Below are 11,968 nucleotides of genomic sequence, written 5' to 3' on the forward strand. Positions count from 1 at the left end.
TACTTACAATTTGTTATTTGAAAATGTAATTTAATGTTTAAATTATTATTGTTAAAAAAATATCTGCCGACATTTGGACTGCCAAGTGCCAACCAATCCGTAAACAGCCGCTGACTATCTGACGATTTCTAAGGTTGCTAGAGAAATTGAAACAAATGAGCGCAGATCAAACAAAGAAACTTAATGAACATACAGCGGTAAAAAAATCAATGTGGAGTTCTTATATTTATAACATATGATAATAGTTAAGCAACATCACACGACCACGAGTGCTGAATAGGCTACCATCACAATTTAAAATGTGTCACTGATTTCATATGTTTAATAAACAAGCAATTAATATTAAGTCACTTAATGTAATTACATTTTAGACACAATATTGACGTTTTTGTTGTATTTGAGCAGCGAAAATAGTTCCAAACAAAGATCAAAGGAGAACCGCAGCACATCTCACCGGAACACATATCTGGATTACTGAATGATTCAGCGCTTTGAATGAATCGGTTGAAAGATGAAATGACCTACTGCCTCATTCTTGAACGATTCAGCCGTTTGAACGATTCGTTTGAATTAATGGCTCAATGACTCAATCATTAAGACGGTGATCTGCCGCCACCTATTAATGGTTTAGTTTCGTGTTTAAAAGTATCATTCTTTCCAATATTTCATATTTGTATATTCAACAAATTTTTAAAACAATCTGATAACATTATTTAATGCCGTTGTAATTTTTCACTGTCAATTATTTAATTTGATTGTTAGCCGCCATATGCGGTCTTATTATTCTAATTTAATTTATTGATCAAATTTAAGAATTTAAAATGAAAGATTAAGCATAAAACGATTAAGGAAAAAAGCTCTTTATAAAGGTTAAAATATAAATATGCAGATTTAAATATGTCAAAGTTAACTGAACACTGATGAGAATATTGCTTTATTATTGAATTTTTTTCTGGACAAGCAATTTTTTTGCTTGGACAAGTGATTTGATTGACCGATTTACTTGTTCGAAGGACAAGCACATGAAAAGGCTTAATGTCGAGCCCTGAGTTAAATTTTATATAGTATTATGGTTATGTGGCGAGCCTCAGTATAGTTTTACACATCAGCCCAATCTACTCTGTAAAGTTAGTGATGGGGGTTTATTGCACATTAATCTGACAATAAATGTGGCACACACAGTTTTTCTTATGCACACCCAGAGACTCTTTTCTGGCTACGCTAGGGGTTCCTCAGGTCTTGGACCACTCCGATTAAAATTTTGTAGCATACATGTGACATCAAGAAAACTGTAGCAACCACATTATTCTAGCTTGTCCCAACACTGGACTTAGTTCTGTTACAAATAGCCCAGTGTTTCAACCATTTTTAGTCCCACATTATCCCATAACAACAGTTTCTAATACATCAGAAGATATTTTTATCATACTTTTTGCTAACAAAATGCCACTAAATCCTTAAAGAACCAGAAAGACTAATCGAAAGTTGTAATTTAAAAAGGTAACTAAACCAGCGACATTCCCCCTCAGTGTTCAATCTTCATACTTCACATCAGCATTGAGCTGGGTTTTAGTGTAGTTGAGTATAGCAGCTAGAACCTGCTCATGTAGAGTGGTATTCCCATTAACTTGAGCTATTAACTGAGGGAGGTCAGTCCATTTCAGTGTACCCATTACTGCCATGATATCAGAGTACAGTTTCTCCTGCTGTGTAGGAGCCAACTCCATGATGATCTGAGGAAGTGGCTTGAACTGGCCACTGGTCATCCATCCTCCCAGCGCTCCTCCCAAAGCAGCACCTGTAAGCAATATAAATAAATAAAAGCAATCTATAGCACCATCTTGTGGTTAATAAGTGAACTAGACGTTTGAGTATTGCATGAAATCACGGGTAAACATTACCAACAGCTATTCCAGCTGGACCTCCGATCAGACCTCCTACAAAAGCACCTCCACCAGCAACTGCGGCTCCTTTCGCTGAGCTCTTGAATGCTGCTTTTATCTTCTTATTTGCGGAGATTTCACAGCAGAGTTTCATAATATCATCTTTTCGATTTGTCATTTTGACGTGCTGTATACATATCAATAAACAACGATACACATGTAAGAAGAGGAAAAATTGCAAACGACACACAAACTTCTTTAATCATTTCGGATAGGCTATTTTTGAAGCCTCGCTACTTTTCCTGTTTGAGAAAATAGGATCGACGCACTGCAATTTTAAAAAAAGTCTCTACTCTCTAGCTAGCCTACTTTATAAACAACATCTCTGATTTTACTCAACAAGGCTTAATTGCAGTTCTTACCTTAGTGTCTTTCTTTAAACTCGAGCAGGTTTTAATGGTAAAGTTACTTTCGGTATCACATTCATGAATGCCTATATTTACATGCACTTCCGCGCTCTGCTCAGCTTTTTAGGCATAAAGGACCTATTGTCTCTGCGCTTAAACATTTGAATGTTGTTGACTGTTGACTAGTCAGATGGACACACACTTAAAATAGGCTACGTGTCACAAGCTATTAAATTGATTTTCAGGTCGTTGTAGTTGGCTAAAAACTGAATTGAATTATTAAATAAATAATAAATGTTACCATTCTTAAAACTGTGACACCCAAGAAGACAAACATTGCAGGGAAAATATATAAAATTTCGACCAAGTAGAAAGTAAAAGTAAAAATGACTGCATTCGTCAAGCTGAGTCATTCAAACCCTGGCTGATATATATATATATATATATATATATATATATATATATATATATATATATATATATATATATATATATATATATATAGCCTAGGTCTATAATTTTCAGGCAAGGTTTGAATAGTACCAGTCAAAAGTTTGGAAACATTACTATTTTTAATTTACATTTTAATTTTATAACATTTTTATGGCATTTTTTTCTTTGACAAATAAAAAGTTAAAATATATTTAAAATAAAATTTTATAACAATATACACTAGGCTAATATTTAGTCTATTTTGTAGCAATATACTTTAGGCTATAGACCTTATGCACCAGAGAAACGTGGGTGCCGTCATCTTTAGAATATTGTCTTTGAACTTCCGTTTTTGCGGTCGCTCTGTATATTTCTATGGCATCGCTGTCCAGGAGTAATTAGCTGGTGAAGTGGATTTACTTTTTGTAGAGTTAACAAAAGTTCTCATGAGCATTGTTATGTTTATCATAAGCATTGTAAAGCAGGGGCCTATACCATGAAGCAGGTTTAGGTCGCTAGCCAGCTATGTTTCAGTTTAATTTGTATCAACCCTGGGTTTTAGGGACCATGAAAGTGGTTTGGCTTTTAGCAGTGTTCATCGCCATAGTAACTTACGCTCCACGGCTAACCTGGTCCGGGGCAGGTTATGTTCCAGGTAAGAGGTTGCAAACCGAATTTGGACCAATCAGCTGTGAGCAAAGTGACACATGCCTGATGCGATAAAGTCACTCCACCTGTTTCTACTCCAAATTAAAGGTAACTACATAGCAAATTATTTTTTACAGACAATATCGTCTGGTTTTTAGTGATGCTTATTTAGAATAATAAATTTGTATGATTTAGATATTATTTATGCAATTATTATACCCTTTATCAATCACACATGTACAATTTTAGTTCATCAATTATTATTACGCAGTTTAAATGAATAAATATATAAAGGTAATATAAATACGCTTTAGCATCATGAAGCAATAAAATGACTACATGTGAGCTTAAATGTTCAATTCTCTCTATACCTTTATCAGCTGTATAAAATAACTTCAGAACTTTTACTTGCACTGATATACAATAGCGAGACTTTTTCTTTTAGTTGTCCTCTTTCATAGACAGCTGTTTTCTTCTTGCTGTGTAAATTTGTTTAAATTCTTAATATTTTTATACTTTTATTTAATAAGTGAATTGCGCTGCTTCTCTCGCGATAAATTAATCTCAGTTTCACTCTCTCTCAACATGTGATTGGCTGTTCGCTACTGATGTCACACTTAAACTCCTAAACTCAGGATCAAAGCCTGAGTTGACAGAGAAAGTTGATGATCAGCATCATGGTACCAACAAAGCCTGGTTGGACTGGTTTGGTTTTGTCAACTCTAAACTAATCCTGTAACCCTGAGTTTGTTCAACTACCATCATGGTACAGGCCCCAGATGTCTTAGCAAATGTCTTAGCAAACCTATGCAAGATCGCTGTGAAAATACAGACCGGAAGTCAAAAGACAACGAGCGGAGCGATGAAAAGGGGCGGGGCTGCATAAGGTCTATCCATAGTCTCTATATGATATCTATGGGTCTATCCACCGTTTTGCTGGTTAGCGAATTTACCCATGATTCATAGCGGGTTTGAACAGGAAGTCGGTTGTCCTTTTCCGGTTCGAAGCTTTATGAAGATTAAGCGCTGCTTGCTCAGAACGCCGCAGTGATGTGCTGGTTAGAAAATATGTGAAATAAGTAGGGCTGCCCCTGCCCGAGGACGACTGAAGTTGGGTTGGAAGTTATGTATACTATATGGGAGAGAATGCTAAACCATAATGAGCATCCCCTTGGCATGATTGGGTCGTGTCTTGGTGGACGAGGGGGCTGGACTGGCTGAGGAACTCTGAAAAACACACAAACATCCTGTAACACGTGCATGTGTACACGCGCAAAGTCTGTTGTGCTATGTAACATCACTCACTGTTTTTACTTAGATGGGCAAACTGGAAGGCACAACGCAGCAGGCGTAGATAGCTCGCTGAACCTTGTTGTCCCCGCATTAAAAAAAAAAGATGAGAGACGTTCTCATTGGCCATTTCAAGTGTCTTTAAAAATGACAATGTTTTATTGATTGTAATATACGTCGTAATATAAATAATAAAAATTGTTTCTAAAAACCTGTGATATATATATATATATATATATATATATATATATATATATATATATTGCCTTTTCAATCGACAAACAGTGTGCAAAAATTAGAATTACATTAGAATAGAATGCATAAGAACGGGTGGGGGATGGAGAGTAAAAATATGTGCTTGAATTCGGAAAAACAGCAACATCCAGATGCAGTGGAAATGGCCCCTATATATATCCTATATATGTATATAGCAAACAGTTTGAAATATCATTAAATATTGGAAGTTGATCAAAAATATATATTGTGGATTCAGTATACTTTAGTTACATTTATTTTAATTCCAATATTTTTATTTTAATATATATATATTATATATATATATATATATATATATATATATATATATATATATATATATTGCCCTTTCGATCGACAGTGTGCAAAAATTAGAATTACATTAGAATAGAATGCATAAGAATATACAGAACAGGTGCATAAAAGAAATACAATACAACAAGAAAAAAATAAGGCTAGGTTTTTGAGTTTTTTGTTTTCTAAATCGTATTCTTCTTTAATACAAAACTATTTATTGAATTCTTCTTTTTCATCACTTTAAGGGCTTTTATAAAATACATAAACTCATTAAGAAATGCACAAAACCTTGGTTTCACCTTGTGTATAAAATGTATCCAATGTAAATCATTTCTAAGCGTGAAGAGATGAGTCCCACCTAGACAGGACCTGAAAGGATGGCCGCCACGATGCCCGTTCGCAAAAATCCACTGAGACAGAGTTGTCACGAATCAATCAAAGCATCAGTTTAAAGAGTGCAGAAATAATCGAGTGATTTTTTTTACATGTATGTCGTAAATATGATGGTGTGTACGCTTTAAAAAAAACGCTTAAAAAGAAATTCGCGCACAGGCAGTGCAATGTCTACGTCTCGGGTGGGGGATGGAGAGTAAAAATATGTGCTTGAATTCGGAAAAACAGCAACATCCAGATGCAGTGGAAATGGCCCCTATATATATCCTATATATGTATATAGCAAACAGTTTGAAATATCATTAAATATTGGAAGTTGATTACAAAATTGTGTGGATTCATTATACTTTAGTTACATTTATTTTAATTCCAATACTTCAAATGGTGGAGAATGAAAATAAAGATGTGATTAAAATTATACCTAATCATACACTGTAAATGTTAGAAGCACTTTACCCCTGCTGAAGGTACTCCTTTGCAGAGATCCCAACCCTAACCTAAGCATTTTGTGCACTCTACAATGAACTACAAATAACAGCCATGTTTTCCCATTCCATTCATAGAATGACAGAGATTTATGGGTAATGTAGTTGAAAGCATTTAGTAATGAAACAGTCATTTTTAAAAAAATAATATCTTTAATGGACAGGTTGATATCTAAATATGTGTATTGTGCAAACCATTATGACATATATGAAGGACAGCCTGAGATGTTATTTTTTTTGATAGAGCAAGAGCAGGTGTCCTGCCAATTTTATCCTATTCATACTTTGAGTTACAGCCATTTGAAATGTGCATTTGTGTGCTCTTCCAGGGCTGTTACTGGACCCCTGTGGAAGGGCAGTACAATCTAATTGTCTTCATCATGGACAACAAATTTTGTTAATTTTTTGCCAAAATTTCATCTTCACCCCCTCTTTTTGTGCCTTACATTTCTGACATCAGTAATGTGCATGCTTCCATTTTTAATAGATGTAGGATTTTTTGTTTGTTTGTTTATTATGAAATAAACTCGTATGAGGCTAGTAAAATGTTGTATTCACTGTACAGGACACCACGTTCACACCATATTCACCATACTTTATTGCACAACACTTTATTGGAGGATACAGCATTAAGTTGATAAATAGCATATATTAAAAAAACAAAACAAAAATGGATCATCAAAATACATTTAGGCCTACATCCATTCACCGCTGCTGAAACCACACAAATGAGTGCCACAGAATCCCATACAGTCAACTACGATACAGAAAACAGATTTGATTTTGCATTTGTAAAATAATTATTATATTATTAATGATTATTATACTTGTCTTGCTCTTCCCTGTACATGTCTATATCATGTTCATGTTCTATCATGTTCTTATTCGTCTAAACAGTTCGTTCAGTTGTACCCTAACTGATGAAAAGAAGATGTGATCACTGATGTGGTGTTGCTTTTTCTCAACAAACAGAAAAAGAAGTTGTGACAGCCCATTGCCAGATGTTCTTCAGTCCTAAAAGTAAAAAAAACAACAACAAAAAAAACACAAACAATTCAAATTAAGTTGTTTTAAAGGAGAGTCGGGTCAGCTTATGTTCTGCATGATTTAAAGCAGAGGTGGGCTACTCTGCCATCCTCAGCATCCACTGTCCTGCAGGTATAGCTCCAACCTCAAACCCACCTGCCTATAATTCTCTATAAGTAAACCTGAAGACTTTGGTTAAAAAAATGTAGGTGTACTTGATTAAGGTTGGAGGTAAACTCCACCTCAAAAGGAGACCTAAAAAAGGGACCGAGTTGCCCGTTCCTGATTTAAATTTACAAAGCAGCAAAGTTCATTATATTATATACACATTGAAGTATTATATATTTAATATTGCAGTACATCATATTAGCTAAGTACAGAACAAAAACTTTGTTTACCTACATTATCAACAGCAACCTGTTTTTAAAAGCTCTTAGAAAGGCATGGTCTCTTTTCAGCCTTTGCCAGTAATGCTTGATTTCTTTCAAGACAACATACTCTGAAATTCTTCCCATTCCATACATGAAAAAATACATGACGTGTTGGTGATATCATATTTTATATATATTAAAATATTCTTACATAGGCTATATGAAATAAAATGACACAACCCTGTCTCTTTTTGTTAAATTTCATTTTATTGATCAATAATAGCCATTATTAAAGTACAAGTAGCCTAAAAGGTATAAGAAGCTATACAAGTCAAGAAATAAAGCAAGTTAAAAGATTCAGTCAAACTAAGTCAGCAGGCTACAACGTTAAAGTTAAATAGCCTAAATATATAAAGTTATGAGACTTCACTTTGCCCTCAGCCAAAACGATTTGCCACGGAACAAACTATAGATTAATGAGACCAAAGATCGATTTATACAAGCCGAATTATATCTCATGTTCAACCACTAGACTAGAGACATCAGAGCCAGCGGCAAACGTCAGAAGGACTAGCCTAGGTAAGGCTGTTCCAGTTACATGAGCGCTATGCGCCCGGTTATCGCCTGGATCTCACAACTCCGAAAACGTCAGATAAAAATTTTAAATAGGCGCTATCTTTATAAATAAACCACAGATTTGAGCTTTAAGCAACTACATTCTCGACTGAAAAACTCTTAAAACTACATTTCGTGACACAATAAAAGTAGTATTTTTAAATTTCGCGGCCTTTTTCCTCTGCTATTGACGCAACCTACTATGAAAAGCGCTATACAAATAAATGTATTACTTGATGGCAACAAACTGCTTTTATCTTTTATTTTTCATCTTATCTTGCACTCTGGGGTACTACCATGCGTGATTTTTTTTCCCAAACCACTTCAGTGGAAATCCCGCCCTGCAGCCGATTTAAAAGTTTTCATTGGTCATGTCAATCACTGTACTGATTGCCTACACCAAACACTGATCCCTAAACCTACCCGTCACTGTAACCTAAACCAATGAAATCGGCTGCAGGGCGGGATTTCCGCTGAAGTGGTTTGGGAAAAAAAATCACGCTACTACCATAGCAGCGGGATTTAGCATTCCACATAAAGCTATAACAGTTCACGTTAGCTACAAGTTATCGCGAGAACATATTTAGATCAGGAATACTACTAGCATACTAATGGGGTCCTAAGGTGGACTCATCCATAGACATCATATAGATATGATATCTATGGACTCATCTCTTCACCACAGCGGCGCCCATTGTTAAGAGCAGAATAAGGTGGATACCGTTGAAAAGTTTGGAGTCAGTAGGGTTTTTCTTTTTTTGAAAGAAATTAATACTTTTATTCAGCAAGGATGTGTTAAATTGATAAAAAGTGATATTAAAGATTTATATTGTTAGAAAAGATTTCTATTTAGAATAAATTCTGTCCTTTTTAACTTTTTATTCATCAGTGAATCCAGCTTTGCATCAAATAAATAAATTAAATTTTAAAGTATATTAAAATAGAAAAACATCATATTAAATTGTAAATAAAATTTTGATCAAATAAATGCAGGGTTGATGAGTATTTGTCAGAGTGTCTGGTTTGTGTTCCCTGGGTTGTCACTAGAGGTCCTCGTTCTCACGGTGTCTTTCACGATTGACTTCAATTCCCAGCATTCTGTCTGTCACTCGTCAGTTCATTGCACTCAGCTGTTTCCCATCACCTTGTTAGTTCTGTGTGTGTAGGCTATATATACCCTGTCTGTTTTAGTGTTTGTTACGGAGTCGTTGTTATTCGTCACACCACTTTGTAGTCTGCCTGTTTCTGTTTGGTGCTGTCTTGGATTGATATTATGGAGTTTGACCCATGCCTGAACTGTTGTAAATACGGATTACCCAAATAAATTACTGCTTTTGGAACTTACCTGTTTGTGTGTGTACGTAACGTGACAGTATTAGATACTTCTTTCAAAAACATAAAAAATAGTAACGTGTTTTAAACTTTTGACCAGTACTGTAAATGTGTATATATATATATATATATATGAGAATTAAAAGTTTATTGGTTTAAACTCCATATAATTTACTAATCATATAAAATAATTATAATTTAGTGTATTAGTATATATTATAATAATTAGTAAAACGTATAAAATGAATAAAATAATAATCCATCCCAAAGAAGAGGTATAAATTTATTAGAGAATATGTTTTAGCCACAGAAATGACATGCGCTTTATTAGAGTAACCTGCATTGTACAGAAATAGCTAATGGTTTAAATGGCACTGATATAGAAAGACAGAAGATTAAGAGGAGCCTGAACAGGAGTTGCAGAAAAACATGAACATTAGTACAAAAGCAACAGGATTATCTAATACATAACCAAACAGTACCAGGATCTGGAAACCCTGGCTGTTGACCTTAATCCTTTAGTGGTCATTTTGCATACTGCACTTCGGCCTTGAGCTCTTTCGTGGCATAATAGAGTATAGCAGCAAGCACTCGTTCTTGCAGAGTGGTACTGCCCATAACCAGAGCAATGAGGCTAGTGACGTCTGTCCAGTCCAGTGTGCCCAGTGCAGCCATGACATCAGAGTACAGTTTCTCCCTATATTTAGGAGGCAGCTCCATGATGATCTCAGGAAGAGGTTTGAACTGGCCACTGGTCATCCAGGTTCCCATGAGACCTCCCAAAGTACCACCTATCAACATATTCATACACAGAATAGGATTAATTTCTGTTTATATTAAAGCTATACTTATAAAGAGTGTTAAACTTTAAAAAAAAAAATTGTAACACAAAAATATTAGATAATAATATAGATTAAATTAATCTTGTGTTTATAATACATGTCTATAATGTAACATATATATATATATACATAGGCCTATGTTTTTAATTCTTTTTTGGTGTTGACGTCACCTTACTAAAAAAAAGACAAATTCAAGATAATATAACACCACCCCATGATGAAAGTTTGTGGATTGCATGGGAAACAGAGGCATGATCCTACCAACAGCTATACCGGCGGGGCCTCCAACCATTCCCCCGACAAAAGCACCTCCGCCAGCCGCTGCAGCTCCCTTTCCAGAGCTCTTCACTGCTGCTTTCATCTTCCTGCTGGCTGAGACCTCACAGCAAAGCTGCATAACGTCATCCACTCGCCCGCTCATTGTGATGTCAAGAGAAAAATAAGAATTCCCCCTTAAACGAGAACTGAAAGTCACGTTGATATTCTAATGCTTTGCCAGTTCACGTGCAGTATCTGCGAGTATAACTAGACCTATTTCAATTGATTTTATGATAGCAAATATTATTACAGACAGTTCTACATATTTATATTTCACGTTCTGTAATCAAATAATGTAAAAATAATAGAAACTAAGGTTAATCTTAGGACAATTATGAGATATTTGACATTATGGATTACACAATATTATCTTTAAAAACTAAAATTATTAATGTCATTTTAAAAACAAAACAGTCCATTTCATTACTGTTATAAATAATTTTGACACTTAGGATACATAATGTGCATTAATATGATAAAAATTAAATTAAACTGCCATAATGCAACTCGGTTTTTAAAGAGCTTACCTTTTGTTCTATAAAGAGGAGCTGTAGCAGACGCCTGTTACAGTCACTTTGGGTGAAATCAGAGTGGGATTGCTCAAGTTACTTGCACAATTCTGCAGTCTGCTCATCTGACCTCTCGCTTTAATTTGTGTTTTCTATCTCTATGACAATATCAATATGAACACAATACATGAGGCATCTCACTATAGATTAGTTTATGCATTTACTCTTCAAGATCAAGTCAGTTCTCAGCAGACACCTGAATCAAATTACTGTAGGCCTATGTATAGCCTAAATCATTTACAAATAATGTTTATCATAAGGTGGGTCTTTTCTGACATTTTGAGATTAAAGATAAATGAGTAAAATAAGGAACAATTAGTTGAAAAGCAGACATTTCTCAGGCTCAGGTTATTCAAAACTGAGGGCCACATAAAGGGATAGTCAACACTCACTCACCCTCAATTTGTTCCAAACAGTTTATTTCTGTTGACACAGTAGATATTTTAAAGAATGTTAGTAACCAGACAGTTGTTGGCACCCATTGATTTCCATTAGTATTTTTTGTTCCTACTGTAGAAGTCAATAGGTGCCGTCAACTGTCTGGTTAACAATATTCTTCAAAATATCATATTTGGTGTTCAACAGAACAAAGAAACTCATGCTGATTTGGAGCAAGTTGAGGTTGAGTAAATGATGACATAATTTTTATTTTTGGTTGAACTATTCCTTTAAGTCACAGTACCAACCTTCAAGGTGAAATTTTGAACTTATTTTAACTTTGCTTATTTTGAACAAGCCAATTATCATAATAATTTCAATTTTCCAGCAGGATTTGCACCTGCCCACACTGCCAAAATAACCGAAA

The 11,968-nt window shown here is 34.8% G+C and overlaps 2 protein-coding genes across 2 annotated transcripts; both read right to left on the reverse strand.

Moving 5' to 3' along the window:
- Window positions 1-210: 210 nt before the first annotated feature.
- Window positions 211-2,426, reverse strand: LOC143737626 (protein C19orf12 homolog). The gene is made up of 3 exons (XM_077229346.1): window positions 2,306-2,426; window positions 1,902-2,070; window positions 211-1,798 (listed from the first exon to the last, which is right to left on the reverse strand). Exons 2-3 carry the CDS (start codon window positions 2,059-2,061, stop codon window positions 1,533-1,535), a joined length of 426 nt encoding a protein of 141 aa, XP_077085461.1. The 5' UTR covers window positions 2,062-2,070; window positions 2,306-2,426; the 3' UTR covers window positions 211-1,532.
- A 7,320-nt stretch (window positions 2,427-9,746) lies between these two features.
- Window positions 9,747-10,710, reverse strand: LOC143736649 (protein C19orf12 homolog). The gene is made up of 2 exons (XM_077227313.1): window positions 10,538-10,710; window positions 9,747-10,225 (listed from the first exon to the last, which is right to left on the reverse strand). Exons 1-2 carry the CDS (start codon window positions 10,695-10,697, stop codon window positions 9,960-9,962), a joined length of 426 nt encoding a protein of 141 aa, XP_077083428.1. The 5' UTR covers window positions 10,698-10,710; the 3' UTR covers window positions 9,747-9,959.
- Between the last annotated feature and the right edge of the window lie 1,258 nt (window positions 10,711-11,968).

The sequence above is a fragment of the Siphateles boraxobius genome, unplaced genomic scaffold (genome assembly GCF_051911475.1).
Source record: "Siphateles boraxobius isolate OS27281-9 unplaced genomic scaffold, OSU_SipBor_1 130, whole genome shotgun sequence".
Classification (NCBI taxonomy): Eukaryota; Metazoa; Chordata; class Actinopteri; order Cypriniformes; family Leuciscidae; genus Siphateles; species Siphateles boraxobius.

Bases quoted from the DNA above. Each gene is read 5' to 3' on its own strand.
- LOC143737626 (XM_077229346.1), bottom strand. From the start codon at position 2,061: ATGACAAATCGAAAAGATGATATTATGAAACTCTGCTGTGAAATCTCC. The intron at 1,799-1,901 runs GTAATGTTTACC...TATTGCTTACAG, and splicing joins TCCAGCTGGAATAGCTGTTG to GTGCTGCTTTGGGAGGAGCG.
- LOC143736649 (XM_077227313.1), bottom strand. From the start codon at position 10,697: ATGAGCGGGCGAGTGGATGACGTTATGCAGCTTTGCTGTGAGGTCTCA. The intron at 10,226-10,537 runs GTAGGATCATGC...ATATGTTGATAG, and splicing joins CCCCGCCGGTATAGCTGTTG to GTGGTACTTTGGGAGGTCTC.